Source organism: Mytilus californianus, unplaced genomic scaffold, assembly GCF_021869535.1.
Source record: "Mytilus californianus isolate M0D057914Y unplaced genomic scaffold, xbMytCali1.0.p SCAF_7, whole genome shotgun sequence".
Classification (NCBI taxonomy): Eukaryota; Metazoa; Mollusca; class Bivalvia; order Mytilida; family Mytilidae; genus Mytilus; species Mytilus californianus.
In genome coordinates, this window is record NW_026262723.1 from 105663027 (window position 1) to 105682338 (window position 19312).

The window sequence follows — 19312 nt, forward strand, 5'->3', positions numbered from 1 at the left end:
GATATAGTAATTTCCTCCATCAGAAGTTTAAATCTCCTTCATTGGTTAAACTGGTGAACACACCTTGCAAATTACAAACATGGTATGTCAGTTGTTAATTATGTGGCTCCAACATGGTCAAATCTGATCTGTGATCTTGGGGGTTTGGCTAGCAACCTTGTGACCTGATGTCTCGTTATTTAAAAAAACCTGAGACCTTTAAAAATGTTGAAGACTGGGATCACATCAGTTTAGAACTGTAAAGTTTGCTCAAAAGTGACCTGAGCTGAGTCAATTTTCAAAGGTGACTCGGCGACCTTAGGTGATACCCACTGGAGCCCCTCTAATAATGGAGTAAAACACATACAAATAGGTTGTAGCATTAACAAAGAACAACAAAATGTGGGAAAGTAAAAGATGTTTTATCTGACTTAATTTTGTAAGTTCTAAACTTTGGTCAATGGTTTGTAAAACTGAATATATCATAAAGAATAAAAAGAGAAAATTTTCAAAAATGTTTGGGGCCCTTTATTGCTTGCTGTTCGGTGTGAGCCAAGGCTCTGTGTTGAAAGCCGTACTTTGACCTATAATGGTTTACTTTTACAAATTATGACTTGGATGGAGAGTTGTCTCATTGACACTCATACCACATCTTCTTATATCTATTGTCTATATGTTGGTAATGTTAATTTATAGTAGCATCTTAACCTGAATCTAAGTAATGTAAATACACTCATCATAGATACCAGGATTAAAATTGTAAGTTGCAATCAAACATGTTATTCCTTATGCTTGACTATAGAGACACATGTTGAAAAATGAGATACTACTGATAAAGTTTAATATCTTAAAAAGTATTTGGAAATACTAATAATGCGAAACATACAAGAAATTTCTTTGGAGATTTTATTGTAACAATCAAATAACTTTTTGAAACCAACAATATTTTGAAGGCTTTATTTCCAATAAGACTGCTGATTACCTTGAAATATTTCCATGTTTGGATTTAATACCTGGAGACAGACCTGACTGGAAGTTACTTTGTAAAGGGGTAAATCCAAAAATTCAGAATCATAGGTAAGTAATTGTAACAGCAATTGTAGAAAGTTGTAAAAGAATTTGTCAGTTATCAACTTTTTACTCTGTATTGAAATTGCAAATTAAAAAAAATATATGGAAACTGCATGTAAAAATGATTGCCATTACATGTGTCAAAACATTTAAAAAAAAAAATTAAAGAAGGTTATGATAAATTTTGGATTTGATATGCCATTAATTTTAAATCTCTTTAGAGACAAAACTTAATTGAGTTAAAGTTAAATTACATATTTAAACATATACATTGTAGACTGGTGGTTGACGGACCTGGTTCCCGGACTGTATTCAATGGTCCTACACCAATGTTTGATCTGAAGTTCACCAGGGCAAATGCCTATATAGCTGGTAGGTATTCAGTACATTCAAGCTAATGTTATGTGTAAGCTGATTAAGGATGAACAAGGTAAACATATGTAAATAATTACATTACATGTATGTTTCACGAAAATCTGTTAGTTTGATTGGCTAACAACAGTTGTGCGTCATTCAAAAATTAACCTTCATATCAAAATGAATGTTACATTCGTGATGACACGTGCTTCCACTAAAAAGTGCACAGGTAAATAAAAGAAAAACTTGATAAAACTTTTTTTCATGGTCTTATTAGCATAAAAATGTAAGTATATAAGAAAGGAATGCTTCTTTTTGTAATTTTATTGGGGGTGTAAAAGTGTTGATCGTGCACACATTTTTAGAATGAATCGCTTCTTCACTTACAAAATGTGCTTCGTTCAACACTTTTACACCCCAATAAAAAAACAAAAAGAAGCATTCCTTTCTTAAGTATATCCAAGGAATACCCTGTTGATTAATGGCAGTATGCATTGCTTAAATCAACTTTAAAATTTATTATAATTCATTGGGATCATTTTTTGAATGTCACCTCCTAACCTCACCTCAAAACTAAACTAAAATATGCCAGTGAGGTTTTATTCGACAAAAAAAATAATTGAATGAAACTAGGAAATACATGGTACAAGAGCACCAAAATAATAAGAAGCAACAATAGAGTCCAAAAAGTAGAATTTAGGCTTCATCTATGAAGACATAGACTAGAAAATTTCATTTGAATTAAATACAGTATTAGCATATAAACATAACATCTGATGATCTTATTACGAGATATGAAAACGTTTACAAAAGCAAAAAAAAACCAACTCATAATGCAAGCCCATATAGATATCTATGTTGAACTGTCTGATAATCTCAATAGCAGCCTATCTTACAATAGTCCCTTTTCTTTGCTATCTGGGACACCAGATTGTAACTTCCGTGCCAATCCTTTACCAGTGTTAACCAACAAGACTGGATACACCCATATAAGGTATGGATACAGAGGCTCACCTAAATAAATTATTACATATATTATTCACATTTCTTCATGTGTCTATTTATAGAATTGTTTCATTTTAGCCAACTGGGATGGCTTCATAGACAGAGAATCTGGAATCATGGGATATACTGTACTTATTGGCCTGACAGAATGTAAAGATGAGGTACATGCTGATCATGATCCTCATAAACATTTATTTGATATGTCCCAGTGGACATTTAGTGCTATGATAAGCCCTATACCAGCACCATACACCAAATTACCAGGTATTTATAATGATCACTTTAAACATTTGGTAGACTAATACTACTATGATAAGCCTTAGGATACTTTATATCTGTGAAAAGTTATATTCAATTCTACTCATTGAACAGTGCCAGTTTTACCAGCAATAAATAGCAAAGTTTCATATATCAAGCAAGGTAGATTTGTATGAATTCAATATGTAGCAGACAACAAATCAAACTTGTACTTGCTTTAAACTCATCATTGTGAGGTATTTCCACTAATGTTAAAAATAGAAATTAGAAGATGTTTTATGAGACAACTATCCACCAAAGTACATGGATGTTAGCATCTACCATTTTTATGCCCCCGCTGTAGCGGAGGGAGCATTAAGTTTTACCCTTGTCCATCTGTACGTACGTCCCAAAGTTGGTTTCAGTTCTCTAACTTTAGTTTGCCTCAATCAAATGTTATGAAACTTATACACAATGCTTATTACCATAAAACACCGATCAAGTTTGAATTTTGGTGGCGTCACTTTAACTGTTCTAGAGTTATGTCCCTTTACAAATGGAAACATTGCTGAATTTTTCGTTTCCGTTCTCTAACTTAAGTTTGCCTGAACCAAATTTTATGAAACTTATACACAATACTTATTACCACAAAACTCAGATCAAGTACAAATTTGGGTAGCGTCACTTTTACCGTTCTTCAGTTATGTCCCTTTATAACTTTATATGATATGCATGCGGGGGGCATCATCTGTGTCCCATGGACACATTCCCCATTTATTCTTTAAGACTTGACATAAATTCAACCACAATCATTAAAGTAGGCGAGGCATTTCAGTTTGTGCAACCTTATCATTTCAATTTATTAAGATCCAATGTAAATTAACAACCTTATAAGTGGCAATCATATGTGATGAAGAAAACAATATCTCTCAACACACTGTGGGCTAAATTTCTAATATGCTTTAAAAATTCTCTTACCTTTTTGTAAGTATCTTGAATAAAAGTTATGTTTTGCTCTTTTAGAAAAATAACAACTAGTAAGAAATCTGTAAAATACTACAAATATAATAACCACATGAAACAGATTTTGACCAGGAGATGATATTTTTTATGATAACTTTTTTTTTAGATGGTAAATACTTCATTACTGTCAGAGCATTAAATGATGTAAAGTATGGAGGGCCTTTGGTAACAACAGTGTGTCATTCTACACCACTGACAGTTGATAACTCCAGACCAGAGATTTATGATATATATGGAATAGAATATGATGAAAATCTGCCCTTACTGAGAGCATCACATGTATCCAGGTATGTATAGAAACAGTTACTCTAATTTACCTTGGAGTTTGGTATTTTTGTTATACTTATTTTCAAAAAACACTTGAAATTTTTTATACTTTTTGTTGAGTCTGTAACTAGAGTCTCATAGCAACACAGTGATCCTACATGTTGTTGGCGTCAACATTTAGGTGCTGTCTGTTGTTAAAGGTTTTTTAGACATCAATTATTCTGTCAAACCTTCATGTTATGTTATGAAACTTGGGCAGAAGCTTCTTCATGAAAATATCTCAAATTTGCTTTAACTAATTCTAATAAAATTTTAAGAGAACATTAGGATGGATGGAAGAAAGTTTCCTTTTGATTTTGAAGATTTCCACTTTTGTCATTTTAGAGTTATGAGACTTTATTTATATATTTTCGCAATTATTGTACAATAAATCATCTTTGCTGTGATACTTTTTCTTTTCACATAAATATAAAATATAACTGCTCTTCATCAACAGTTATTTAAAAGAGTTATATGAAAAACAAAAACAAATTCCAATTAGTTTTATAGAAAGTTGTGACTGCTGTGTTCAGCAGGAGAGGAAGTTTGTTTGTTTATATAAAATAAAATCACAGTATGCATTGATTGATTGGAATAAGAAGACAAAATTGAATTATAAAACATGTAGTTTTGTGCAGGATAGTTGGATTATATTAACTTCTATCCTATCTTACATTGACAGAATGATACAGTGTATAGATATGTTGTTCAGTTAAAAATGCACCATATATTCTTTTATTATACTTTATGTCAAAATGCCAGATTTTGATTGGTTGATATGAGGGAGATTATTTACTCTATTCCATGGCAAAATCGTCACGGAGGTGCTTGATCAAGTGTGCCCTTTATTAAATACGGATAGTTGTTGTGTTCAAGATGTCATAGTTTATTACTTTGAACTAGAAATTTAATAGATAGTAATAACAGAACATTCAGTCAGAGACATGTATATATGTTTATATATTCGTCTGATTCAGTATAATAAATTAAATACATGTAACACATATCTGAGAGGGTGATAGTGCAGACTGTTACCCCTCAAAAAAACATGTATGTTTTTCAGGGTAACAATCTGCTCTATCACCCTCTCAGCTATGTGTTATTTATATAATGTTTAAGTACATGTTAAAACTTTATCAAGTTCTATCTTTTTCACAGTGACCCTCATTCAGGTTTGGTGTACAATGATTTATGTTTGGGCCATTCTGCCAGAGACTGTGATGAAATGGACTGGAAAAGAATGGACTATAGTCCAGACATACAGTATGCAGTAAAGCTCACAGATGGTGTCCGTATTTGGGTCAAAATTAAGGTCACCAATGGAGGTATGAAAATTTCGCCTCAAAATACATATTTGTCTGGTGAAATGTTCTTTTTATTGTTGTTTTTTGTTAATCTATATTTTAAAAAATGGGCAGGCAAGTTACATTTATTTCTAAATTTAGAAGTAGGTCATTATACCAGTTGAGGTTAAGAGACACTACATGAAGATGGTACAGTTTATACTGTTATCAAGAATTTACCTACAAAATTTATAGTGACTAACGCTATAATTAATGTCTCCTAATTTTTCAGTGGATCTGAGAAAAATAGGAGTAGCAGACCAAGCTATAATTGTTGACAATACACCACCCATAGCAGGACAAGTGTTAGATGGTTCAGTACAAGGAACTGATTTGCAATTCACCAAGGAGTATCAAAAGGTTAAATTGTTATTATATTTACTCATTTTAATCTTTCAGCATCAAAATTTAATGTAAAGGAAAAATTACTTTTTCATTGCATTAATCAATTATGATTCCTCGGTAGGAATTAGCAAAATACTGAAACTTCTGATAGCAGTGATTGTTATTGCATTACAAAGCAAGTTGCTTGTAGTAAATGTTTTATTCCCAATAGAGTTTAAAGCAGATCTATGGAAGCAGTAAAATGTGTGCAAAACTCTAAACTTACTTGTACCATTTATTAGTACCAGACTTAGTACAAGCAAATTTCAGCATGCTATCCCAGGAGTAATTCTTTAAGCATGGAAGCTTTAATCTGTTAAGTAATGGTCATGTTCGTTCACATATTGATAGTTTCCAAAGTATGCCAGTTGAATTTTAAAAGAATCTATTTCTTAACTTTTTACTAAAAAAAGTTAAAATGGAATGACAGAATATTTTATTCTTTTATAGCTATGCTCCAATTGGAGACATTTCTATGACCAAGAATCAGGAATATCAATGTATATGGTGGGAGCGAGTTCTGAGAGAAATGTCAACATAACAGATATTGCTAATTCAACAGAAATAAGTAGACACACCCATACAACCTGTGTGTCTGTCAACAAAGACTTAGAACATGGCAAGACATATTATACCATTGTCTTGGCTTATAATGGAGGAATATCACAACAGAAAGTCTCTGCTATATCTGATGGAGGTATGTATCAACCAATAAAAAAAGGAGTAGCAGGCCAAGCTTTTATTGTTGTCAGATGTTTTTATTTAACCAATTATATATAAATTGTATTAGTGTTTTTTTTTTAATCAATGATAGATCAACATAGATTATCATGGAAGGCATAATGTCCTATAAAATAAGAAAGAATTATAAGTTTGTTAAATTTTTCAGTAACTGTGGATTTGACCGAGCCAGAATCGGGAGAAGTTATTGATGGGGTTCAGACAGGATTTAAAGATCTTCAGTTTTCTCCAAGTACAGCTAAAGTTGGGACACAGTGGAGGGGATATCATGATCCTGAATCTGGTATACAACAGTATGGTGTACAGGTGGAGGTTTCAAAGTAAGTTGCTTACATCTACTTCATTTGGTCTCTGGTGTATATTTGCTTCATAGGCAATCATACCACATCTTCTTATTTTCATATAGATATGTTGAGGCTCAGGAGAGAGATTATTGCAACAAAATTCTTGTTAAAACAATAAAATGTCTGGTTATGTTGAGGTTCCTTAAGGTATTATCTTGACCTATACTGTGTTATACACCAATCCTTGTTAGCATCTTTGTTTCACACCAATCCCTGTTATATTTTGTTACACATGAATCCTTGCTAGTATCTTTTGTTTCGACACCATTCCATGTAAAACTTTTTTCACACCAAATCTTGTGAGCATCTTTGCTTCACACCAATCCTTTCAGTATCTTTGTTTCACACCAAGTCTTGTCACACTTTGTTTCACATTAATCCATGTAACACTTTGTTTCACACCAATCTTTGTCAGCATCTTTGTTTCACACCAAGCCCTTTTACACTTTGTTTCTCACCAATTCCTGTAACACTTTGTTTCACACCAATCCATGTAATTTTTTTTTTACACCAATCCATGTCACACTTTGCGTTATGTTTACCGTTAAATTCGTTAAATAAGCCGCAGGTTTTTTTCTCTGTCATTGTCCCTGCATGTTATACTCAGGTGTGCTTTATGTATGTATTTTTTCAGTGTTTCAGGGCAAGCGTGAAAAAAAAATTATATCTGGATTTTTTTTATGGAGACCGTCAGATTGTCAAGTGCTTGCAGTGACTTGATAAATTGTTCATGTGGTATATTTTGTTATGAATAAAAATATATATACTTTATCATTTGTTCTTTATTTCATTGTTTACGAAGTTGATAACCATGTGTTCATTTCATAAACAAAGAAAGATAACCGTGTTTGAAAGAGGTACCATACAGGATATTAATTGCGTGTTTACAATAAATATGTAATTGTTTGTTGTTTTAATGTGTTTTTAAATACAATCTCTAAATGGAATAATAAAGGAAGTGATTGTGTTTCTTTCCAATATTTCAAGTCTCTTTTAATGACGATGGTGATAACCATGTGCTGAAATGAACCCTTTAAAGTGTTCCATAAACAAAGAAAGATAAGCGTGTTTGAAAAGAGGTACCATACAGGATATACTATTGAGGAGTAACTGCTTGTTGTTTTATTGTTTCAAAATAAAATATCTTTATGAAATATTGTAGCCACATATCGGATGCATGAAATAAAAAAAAAGAATATTAATTTTCATAATTCAATATGCTAAGACATTTATATATCGCCGTCTTATTTGAATTCCCCTTTCCGTGGTCCATCTCACTTTCAGTTAAAAATAGACAATGACTTGCAGAAACTGAATTTTTTTTTTCGTAGTTTTCAACCAAGTTTTAATTGAAAAATGTTTGAAGCTAATAAACTAAAACTTTTATTATATAGACAACAATAAAATTCTTCAAATTCAATTTGATAATTTGTTTTCCCCCTGACTTATGTGTGACCAGTTAACATGTGGCTACAGGTAACCGGTATTACGTAATAATCAAGGTAAACAATGGCAGTTTTATGGCTTGAGTGACCTTTAATGAATACATTTTCAAGAAAGATTAAAATCCTTGATTCCAATTAAAACAATTAACGAGCAATCAACACCAAACTAATTTTAATCAAAACAACAAGTTCAATGGACACTATTAACATTTTTTATTTTAATATGAAACAAATAAATATAATCAAAATGCCTTTCAACTTTCTCAACAATCTGAAAATAGAAATGAAACATGTTACGGAGTGAGTTACAAAAACGAGTGAACATTCATTACTCTAAGGTCAGTAAAATGCATACTACGTTTTCATCAGGGTGCGCTTTATATTCAGTTGCATTTTATGTAAGGAAAAAAACACTTCTTCCCCAAAAATGGCTGTGCGCCTTATTTAGGGGTGCGTTTTATTTTCCAGAATATACGGTACATGAAACATTATCATTATTGTTTATGTGGGTTATAATTAATTCTGACAGTTAGGAATTTATTATCATAAGATTAGCGGATGTGTCTGTCAATAATTTATTATCTCTAAAAATAGTTCACAGTTATAATGTTCTGTTAGGTTTTATGGGCATAACTTTCCCATGGCATTAAATTACTCTTTGTTTTATGTATACTGATGTATTGCAAATTGTAATTATTGTGTCTGTAGATTGTACTTTAAAAACATATATACTCTTATGAAATAGTTATCACTGCAACCCATGATAAATATATAACACTTTGTCTCACACGTCAGCATCTTTGTTTCACACCAATCCATGTCATACTTTTTTTCACACCAATCCTGGTCATTATCTTTGTTTCACATCAATGTTTGTCAGTATCTTTGTTTTACACCAATCCATGTCACACCTTGTTTCACACAAATTCTTGTCAACATTTTTGTTTCACACCAATCCTTGTCAGTATCTTTGATTCACACCAATCTTTGTTACACTTTGTTTTACACTAATCCATGTAATACTTTGTTTCACACCAATCCTTGTCAGACATCTTTGTTTCACACAAATCCTTGTCAGTATCTTTTGTTTCACACCAATCCATGTCACACTTTTTTCACACCAATCCTGGTCATCATCTTTGTTTCACATCAATCTTTGTCAGCATCTTTGTTTTACACCAATCCATGTCATACCTTGTTTCACACAAATTCTTGTCAACATTTTTGTTTTACACTAATCCTTGTCAGTATCTTTGTTTCACACCAATCTTTGTTACACTTTGTTTCACACTAATCCATGTCATACTTTGTTTCACACAAATACTTGTCACACTTTTTTTTAGCAACAACACAGAAGACTATGAAGTAGTTAGGGAATGGGTCACCTTCCCAAAGGAAACTGACAGTATAGAATGGGTGAACTTTCACCTTTATCACAAAGACCATGTCAAGGTCAAGTTAAAAACCACAAATGCAGCCTTGAACTCAATCATCAATGAGACGAGTGGATTTGTTGTTGACTTGACTCCAGCTGTTCTTGTTAGCTTTGGTGATGGATCTGTGCTGAAAGAAGATAAAACATTTCAGGTTTGTATTATCTTTTGTTTTAAATATTAAAATGGACACAGTAATAGAAAAAATTATATTTGAAATTAGTAGATTGTTAAAGGGTTCACCATAGACAGTTTTTCCTTACCTTTTCATTCCAAATGTCATCTCCAGACTTCATTCTGTTTATCGTTTGTTTCTTAATTGGTGACTTCTCAAATGCACTAGTCAGGTGAACCCTCTTACCTCAGGGCTTAATGTCAGCCTTTTAAAATTCTTCTTGTGAATCCTTTAGCCTTGTAATTTTTACAATTAAAATTATTTTTGAAGTACTGAAGTCATGTAACAAGTTCTGTGTACCAAAAACTAATCAATAACTAAGATCCATTGTGATATGAATAAAAGGAGATGTATACATAATTAACCTGGAGGCACATATACATGTATTTGGTATTTTTTTCAGTCTGATGTGACAAGTTTGTCTAGTAACTTTGAGTTTATAGATGAAGAATCTGGTTTGGATCATTATAAAATTCAGATATATCAACATCATGAAGGTGTAAGATCCCAAGTTATACCAGGTATGCAAAATCTAGATAATCCTTTTTAGTTGGGGTGTTATCAACATCATAAAGTTGCCAAATCACAAGTCATACCCAGAATGCAAAATCTAAAACCATTTAAGACGGGGTGCATGCTATCAACAACATAAAGATACAAGATCTAAAGGATTTATCCATTTCCTGCACAGAAGCAGTTTTGATCCTTTATAACAGAAGCAAGATTGGTTAACACTTGTAGATTCTTGATATTTTTCAGAAGGAAAGGTAGTAAAAATAAGAAATAAAAGAAGAATTTTAAAAGAGATAAGTAAAGAAATGGATTTAGTTTTAATGATGCAACATTTTTAAAGACATTTGCACATCTGGAAATAAACTGATGAAGAAACACATTGTAACAATTCTATGAATGAAAAGACTTTTTTGAAGATGTCATTATTTGCATATTTTGTATTATGTTTTTAGCAATTTATAGTGAATGGTTAAATCTTGGTACAGATGTCAGTATAAACCACTACACTCAGACAGGTCTGTCTTTACATCAGGGCGGAGTATACAGTATGAGGGTGGGATGTGTTAACAAGGCAGGATTTGTAGCAGCATTTGAGACTGATGGTGTTGTCATAGATACAACTCCTCCTGTTGTAAGTATCCAAAGCTTTAGTCACATCAACTTGAAATTTCTACACATTTTAAAATTATATGACAAATTACATATTTGAACCTGATTTCATGGTTTACTGAACATAGACATAGGATAGTGCGAGTGGGTCATGGTGTCCTATGGACACATATTTTTGTATAAAACAAGTATAACAAGAACATATCTTTGTCAAGAGCTGTACAGATCAGCCTACCAAAATGGTTGCCAGACAGGATATTCTTTTTATGTTTGACTTCTTCAAACATTTTCTTTTTCTAAACAAATGATGTTATTTGCCAATGGACATTAGGCAAACAATAATCAATGAGGAAATCTGTTTTTGAAGAAAGGTCCCATGTAAACTATTGACATGTGAACTTTGATTTACCAATCAGTATGAATACTATAAATGTCAATTATGGATTTTTCTAGATGCACTGGCTACATGTAGGAAGCCTAGCAGGCAGAATAGAGACAGTTATAGATGGATATGTGTGGCAAGCTGATACTACTGGGATCAAGGCAGCCTGGGGAGCAGATGATCACCAGTCAGGGGTTACAAAGTTTAAAGTAGCAGTAGGAACATCTCATGGTCAGTGTTCATTTAAAAAAATCAACCACCTCTTCGGTTTTGTGGTAGCATTCTCGCCTCAATAGATTCATGCCTAGCCAGGTAAAACATAGGACTTGAAAAACTGTATTTGCTGCTTCCAGGCTAAGCATGCTACATTTCAGAGTAAAGCAAAGACTGGTAGGCTTGGGGTTAGAATAATGTGTTTGGGTAGGTAGATATGTATGTTACCTTGTGAACTAGCAAGAGAAATACCTATCTGGCTTTGTGTGTCAGACTATTAAAATGCAGGGTTTATATTTATATCACAATCCTTCATAATCATCATCATCCCCTTTTGAAAATTTAACAATCAATTCAGTCCGATTTTATATTTCTTCAATGCTTTTCAAAATAAAATGACACATCTTTCAAAATAAAGGAGATGATATTACATAACCAAAACCAGTTAGGCTATGAATCATGACCAGGCTATGTTAATTATGTGTTTTTGCATTACCTACTTTTTATTTGAGATGATATTATCGGCTTTATTGAGCATACTTCAAAAGTCACACTAGGTGAGACTCAAAGGTATAGTATTTCTCAGGATGGCATTCACTGTTTGCAAATGTCTTCAATATTTTATTCTCGTTTTCCTAAGAGAACAAAAACATGTATAAATATCCATGACCTGATATTAGAATTGACTCAAAACAATTATGAAATTATGGTAATATTTTTGTGTATTCAGGTGGTACAGATATCATGTCTTGGACAGCTTTTGGAACAGAGAAGGATATATACATACCTGACCTGACACTACAACTGACAGACCTGACAACTTACACACCAGTGTATTATGTCAGTGTAAAGGCAAAGAATGGAGCAGGACAGGAAAGTAATCCTGTCACATCTACACCTATTGTGGTGGTGGATGAAGACAAACCAGGTATGTATGACAGGGATACAGTGTCAGGACAGGAGAGTAATCCTATCAGATCTACACCTATTGTGGTAGTAGATGAAGACAAACCAGGTAGGAGGCTTCAAGCATAAAACTTGGTGCAGAATATGTCTGTTCCTTTGTCAGTCCATCCATTCTTTGTATCGACAACTCCTCTAAAATCAATTACATTGTTGTTTTTTTTGGTGTGTATCATACTTTATTGATAATTTTGACATTTGTTAGTAGGATACAAAAAATACTGGTACGTTATCCCGGCCTTGTTAAACATTAGTAGTATATAATAATTTGATTCGTTTAGTACTTATTAGTTATCTTAATTCTGAAATATATACATTTTTAAATTATAATATATCAATATACAATGTGATATATACCTTTTTGTATCTTATTGTTTAATGTGATATGGTTTGTATAAACATTTGTTTACAGATTTAATGATTGTATTTATCTCTATAACAGGTTTGGTGATAGATGGAGCTGAGGGTACTGATGGTAATACCTTAGTTCTTAATGAAGATTTAGATTATCAGTTAGACTTTTCTACTACCACACTACAGTTCAATGGTTTTGAGAGTCATTTACATGGAGTTGTGGATTATGAATGGGCAGTAGGAACAACTCCAGGTGGAGAGGATGTAATGTCCTATACTCCTCATGGACTGGTACATTCTGAAGAGGCAGATGTTGTTGGCAATGGTAAGTTATCATCACACAGAGTCCCTACAGTAGGTACAACTCCAGATGGAGAGGATGTTATGTCCTATTCTCCTCATGAACTGGTACATTCTGAAGAAATAGATGTTGTTGGCAATGGTAAGTTATCATCCCACAGAGTCCCTACAGTAGGTTCAACTCCAGGTGGAGAGGATGTTATGTCCTATACTCCTCATGGACTGGTACATTCTGATGAGGCAGATGTTGTTGGCAATGGTAAGTTATCATCCCCCAGAGTCCCTACAGTAGGTACAACTTCAGGTGGAGAGGATGTTATGTCCTATACTCCTCATGGACTGGTACATTCTGAAGAGGTAGATGTTGTTGGCAATGGTAAGTTATCATCACACAGAGTCCCTACAGTAGGTACAACTTCAGGTGGAGAGGATGTTATGTCCTATACTCCTCATGGACTGGTACATTCTGAAGAGGTAGATGTTGTTGGCAATGGTAAGTTATCATCACACAGAGTCCCTACAGTAGGTACAACTTCAGGTGGAGAGGATGTTATGTCCTATACTCATGGACTTGTACTTTCTGAAGAGGCAGATGTTGTTGGCAATGGTAAGTTATCATCCCACAGAGTCTCTACAGTAGGTACAACTCCAGGTGGAGAGGATGTTATGTCCTATACTCCTCATGGACTGGTACATTCTGAAGAGGTAGATGTTGTTGGCAATGGTAAGTTATCATCACACAGAGTCCCTACAGTAGGTACAACTTCAGGTGGAGAGGATGTTATGTCCTATACTCCTCATGAACTGGTACATTCTGAAGAGGCAGATGTTGTTGGCAATGGTAAGTTATCATCACACAGAGTCCCTTCAGTAGGTACAACTTCAGGTGGAGAGGATGTTATGTCCTATACTCCTCATGGACTGGTACATTCTGAAGAGGCAGATGTTGTTGGCAATGGTAAGTTATCATCACACAGAGTCCCTTCAGTAGGTACAACTTCAGGTGGAGAGGATGTTATGTCCTATACTCCTCATGAACTGGTTCATTCTGAAGAGGTAGATGTTGTTGGCAATGGTAAGTTATCATCACACAGAGTCCCTACAGTAGGTACAACTCCAGGTGGAGAGGATGTTATGTCCTATACTCCTCATGGACTGGTACATTCTGAAGAGGTAGATGTTGTTGGCAATGGTAAGTTATCATCACACAGAGTCCCTACAGTAGATACAACTTCAGGTGGAGAGGATGTTATGTCCTATACTCCTCATGGACTGGTACATTCTGAAGAAGCAGATGTTGTTGGCAATGGTACGTGTAAGAATAACTTAAGGATTCAAATTTTTCTCATAATACAATGTAAAAATATATAAGTGAACCAACACCTGAAGTGGTGATCATTATACAATGGTTTAAAAAAAAAACTGAAATTTTATGCCCCTGCCGCAGCGGAGGGGGCATTAAGTGTTACCCTTGTCCGTCCATCCGTACATCGGTACGTCCCAAAATCTGTTTCCATTCTCTAACTTTAGCTTGCCTCAACCAAATGTTATAAAACCTATACACAATAATTGTTACCATAAAACACAGATCAAGTTTGAATTTGGGAGGCGTCACTTTTACTGTTTCATCGCATTTACTTCATGAATTTTCATACTGCTTTTCTAAAAACGTTCAAGAACAGTTAATGGAATGCAACAGTTTAAAATTGAAATGATTTTAATGACTCAAAATTGTAAATTTCTTAGACATCTCTAACGTTTCTTTTGATTTTGAAGACGAAATTAAAACCAGAAGTTTCCTGACAGTACTGAAGTACGAGAAATTCTGGATTCGTTTCAGGGATTCCTTCTGTTTATCAAATTGACAGGAAATCACAGGGTTTTAATTTTATTACCTTTAAATGTGTTTGAATATAAAAAATAATAGTTGCATTCGTTGAATTTAGCATGAAATGATTTTGCATTTTACGATTAAGTGTCTAATGTTGTGAAGACAATTTCAGGCATGCGTATTACATAGTAAATGAAGCACACGTTTGACTCGTGAAAAATTACTTTTTTCTACGTAAATTACATCAAGTTTTAATTTTATATCAGAATTGTCGATTGTCTTTGCTGAAAAGTAATTAAATAATGAAGAAAGTTGTAATTGAATTTTAATTTCTTTATAATATTAGTTCTGATCACTGTCAGGTGTGAATTAAAAACACAGGTAAAAAGTGATTAGCCATCATTAGCCATTATTTCCGGGAGGCATTACTATGGTTATTAGGAGGGCCCTCAGGATTATCATACTATACTAGAGTGGCAGTTTTATTACAGGAAAGGGATTACAAAACAAAAAAGTGCAAAATTGCGATCATAAAGAAACCAATCTCAATGAAATTATCGAAATTATTTCTGTAAAAAAAATAATTTGTCCTAAATCCCAACTTCCATTTAGGACATGACTGGCAAATATGACCATTTCCGGACCCTTGGTTATGACACAATCTCCGGTTCAAAGTAGTCATTTTAACCTATATTTGATGGTTCGTTAATCAAATTTATTTTTTGATAAAGTTCTTTTTTTTTTCTCAAATATTTCTATTTTATAAGGTTTAACGAGCCAAGTTGGGGTGATGTCAAACTTTGTTATTACTGATTACCTTTGTTTATATTACTTATCAGGAATATCCAGTTCTGGTTTTGCCCAAGCCAATGTTCAACTTAAACCAGAGACAAGATATTACTCCAGTGTTCGTGCTGTCACTAATGATGGCAATGTTTTAGAGGCTGTGTCTGATGGATTCACTGTAGACACCACACCACCTGTGGTTACACTAGACAGGTAATGTTTCGTAGAATGCTTAGGATGTTATGTTTCAAATCAAATTAAATTCCCAAACAGATCTAACAATAACAAATGATAAAAGTTTTATTCAAATGAATAGCTGAAACAAAGAATGAGAGGTTTATTAAAGTGTTTACTGTGGATTCATTTATTTTCGTGGGTATCAATTTTCGTGGATAGAGAAAAAAAGACGTTTCGTGGTATACGTAAATTCATGGATCGCTGATCACAAAAAAAAAAAAAAATTCAGATTCGTAATTCATGGATTTCTTTTTGATTTAGGAGATCATATAACCTCCTTAGTTTGATCAATAATAAAACAAACAAAAAAGAAGGAATTCATTGAAAAAGTTTTGAATTGTCAAAATCCTCGCTTGGTCATTCTAGGTTAAAGTGTTCATTGAAAACTTCTATTACAATAATGGACAGAGACAACTAATTATTTGTTTGTTTTACAATTTATAAATTCTTGTCGGAATTTTATAAGGCATTCAAAACTCTATGATTGAAAGCTCATTTTCCTAATCACGATATGATAAACAGTCATATAAGTAAACGGTGTGAAAATAAATGTTCCTGTCATAAACAATACTACCTACGGGCAATATCCCCGTACTTAATCCTATTGATTTTTAATCACCAGTAAACCAAACTATGACACGGTAATTAACAACTTGCAGTTATTTTCCATGAACAGTTTTAATCAATTTTAAAAAGTAAATTATCACTGATATTCGATATATTTATTATTGATTTAATCAACTACTTGTATCTTCTTTCAATAAAAACACGTGTTATGTTACAATGTTTATCGCTAGTCAACACTATACTAGAACTGCATAACATAACTGGAAATAAACATCCGACTCCATACACATTTCTCGGGATTATTCTTTGTTGAATTCTTAAATTCGTGGTTCGCTGTGACCCAATAAATCCACGAAAATTGGTATACCACGAATAAAAATGAATCCACAGTATTTGATTGTCAGGCGCTCAATTGCATAATATAAGTGATTTGATACATTGTCTTAATAACCTCATTTCAATTCTTTAATTGTTACACGTTTTTGCATTGTTATTTAATTTCATCTGTAAAAACCAGTGACAAGGATATTATGTAGATATTTTGAAATGAATAATTGCTTCATATGAACAATATTTTCCAATCTTTTTTTATTTAAAAATTTGTCTAAAAATCATTTACAGACTAACAGATAAAGATGCCTCTGAAATGGAAAGTGGGTCCAGTATTTTTCAGAAAACAGTGGATTCCCTGTCAGCCCTGTGGCATTATAGTGATGAAGAGAGTGGCATACAGAGAGCTTGGTTCGGTGTAGGGACCTATCCTTTTGGAGGAGATGTGGCTCCAGTAACAGAAGTTAATATTACACCAAATCTACAAAGTTCACTGCCATTGTCTTCTGTAGTTGCTGATACTTCAGGTAAACTATTCTATGCATGTAATATTTGGTACTGGACATTAAACAACAATCATTTAATAAACTATAATGTGATAAGTTTGAAATTTTTCTCTGTAATGTACCCTTTCAAATGATTTCAAGAAATAGCCATTTGCAGAAGTTAATATAATATAACACCTCTAAAGCTGATTACTATTAAGCTTATTTGGTAATTTAATTGTTTACTTAGAGACCACATTTAATGTATTGATATATTTGTTTATTAGCTCATCTGGCCCAACAGCCCAGTTTGAGCTAATGCTTTCACTTGGCATTCATCGCCTGTCATCGTTGTCAGTTAACATTTACAAAAATCAATTCTGAAACTATTGGACAATATGAAACCATACTTGGACACAATCATCCTTGGGATGTCTAGTATTTAAAATGTGTCCAGCTATCCAGCCTGCCAACTAACATGGCTACCAAGACTAAAAATAGAAAATTGGAGTAAAATGCAAGTATTGTCTATTATCTTGTAAACCATTATAAATAAAGAAAATCTGATGGGCAGAAATGTTTAGAATGATGATTTCATCCTACTGTCCATTTAGACCAAAACTGTCAGATCATTCTTTATAGGACTTATTGCCTTTAAAAAAAAGTATTCTTACTATTTCTTTTGTTTTTGGCTATTATCTTGAGAACTATAATAGATCTAGAAGAACTTATTTCCCTTAAATGACCATTTTTTCAATTTTGTCTATAATGTTGGAGAGTGGCCGTTGTTAGAGATGCACATAGATTCAGGTGAGAGACACAGACTTTTTAGAGCCTTTAGTTATTCTAAGTTACTTGTAATTACAATTTATAGGAAAGCCCAACATTATATCAGTGTATGTAGAAAACAAGGCTGGATCCATCAGTAAAAGGACATTTAATTCAGTGATTATTGATACATCAGTACCAAATCAGGGAGTTGTCACCTGTCCTGAATATGTAGGGGTATGTAGTATTGTTATCAATAGATACATCAGAATCAGGGAGTTGTCACCTGTCCTGAATATGTAGGGGTATGTAGCATTGTTATCAATAGATACATTAGAATCAGGGAGTTGTCACCTGTCCTGAATATGTAGGGGTATGTAGTATTGTTATCAATAGATACATCAGAATCGAGGAGTTTTCACCTGTCCTGAATATGTAGGGGTACGTAGTATTGTTATCAATGGATACATTAGAATCATGGATTAGTCATCTGTCCTGATAAGGTAGGGTAATAGTACATGTAGTAAATGAGCTATTCTAATATGACGTTCTTCTTTCGCTTTGGAAACAAAGCCATGTTCTAATTCCAATAGAACATGGGCTGCACACTATTGAATTCACAATGAAATTGCAACGTCAGTTGCATTTTGAACAACGCCTGAGATCAAAATGGACATTCTTGTTGGTATTTCTCGCTAGGTAATTAAAAAAAATCCCTTTTAAAATTAAGTTTACGTGTATCTGTTAATTTTTTTTCTTGAAACTGTTGATTTTTGACATCATCCAATCAAAATGGGCGCCTTTTGAACGTGTTTAATAGGTCTGCTTCAAAGTGCAAAAGTTCTAAATTTTCCTATTAGAATCGAAATAATTAGGGCCCCGCCGAATGGCGGACGCCCTATAGTGATCAGTCTGTCTGTCCGTCCGTCCGTCCGTCCGTAACAAATTGTGTCAGCTCTATATCTAGAGAACCGTTATGATTTCAAAGTTTACACTTGACATGTATATTAACCAACACCAGAGGGTGTGTCATACTGTATGTAAAACTTCCTAGGTCAAAGGTCAAGGTCAAAAACTGGTTTTAGTTGACAACCCCATGTCATATGGTAAAGATCTTGTCCACTCTATATC

General features: G+C 33.3%; 1 protein-coding gene across 1 annotated transcript in view; it reads left to right on the plus strand.

Moving 5' to 3' along the window:
* LOC127709342 (uncharacterized) overlaps nt 1–19312 on the plus strand; it is a 101824-nt gene that overhangs the window by 26930 nt on the left and 55582 nt on the right. Inside the window, exons 22-40 of the mRNA XM_052214815.1 lie at nt 933–1056; nt 1328–1422; nt 2491–2676; nt 3779–3959; nt 5137–5303; nt 5554–5681; nt 6156–6402; nt 6595–6766; nt 9579–9822; nt 10247–10364; nt 10809–10987; nt 11419–11578; nt 12291–12488; nt 12966–13130; nt 13599–13651; nt 13766–13784; nt 15848–16007; nt 17220–17455; nt 18288–18418. Of these exons, the coding sequence (XP_052070775.1) occupies nt 933–1056; nt 1328–1422; nt 2491–2676; nt 3779–3959; nt 5137–5303; nt 5554–5681; nt 6156–6402; nt 6595–6766; nt 9579–9822; nt 10247–10364; nt 10809–10987; nt 11419–11578; nt 12291–12488; nt 12966–13130; nt 13599–13651; nt 13766–13784; nt 15848–16007; nt 17220–17455; nt 18288–18418 (2963 nt within the window). The remainder of the gene's footprint in view (nt 1–932; nt 1057–1327; nt 1423–2490; nt 2677–3778; nt 3960–5136; nt 5304–5553; nt 5682–6155; nt 6403–6594; nt 6767–9578; nt 9823–10246; nt 10365–10808; nt 10988–11418; nt 11579–12290; nt 12489–12965; nt 13131–13598; nt 13652–13765; nt 13785–15847; nt 16008–17219; nt 17456–18287; nt 18419–19312) is intronic.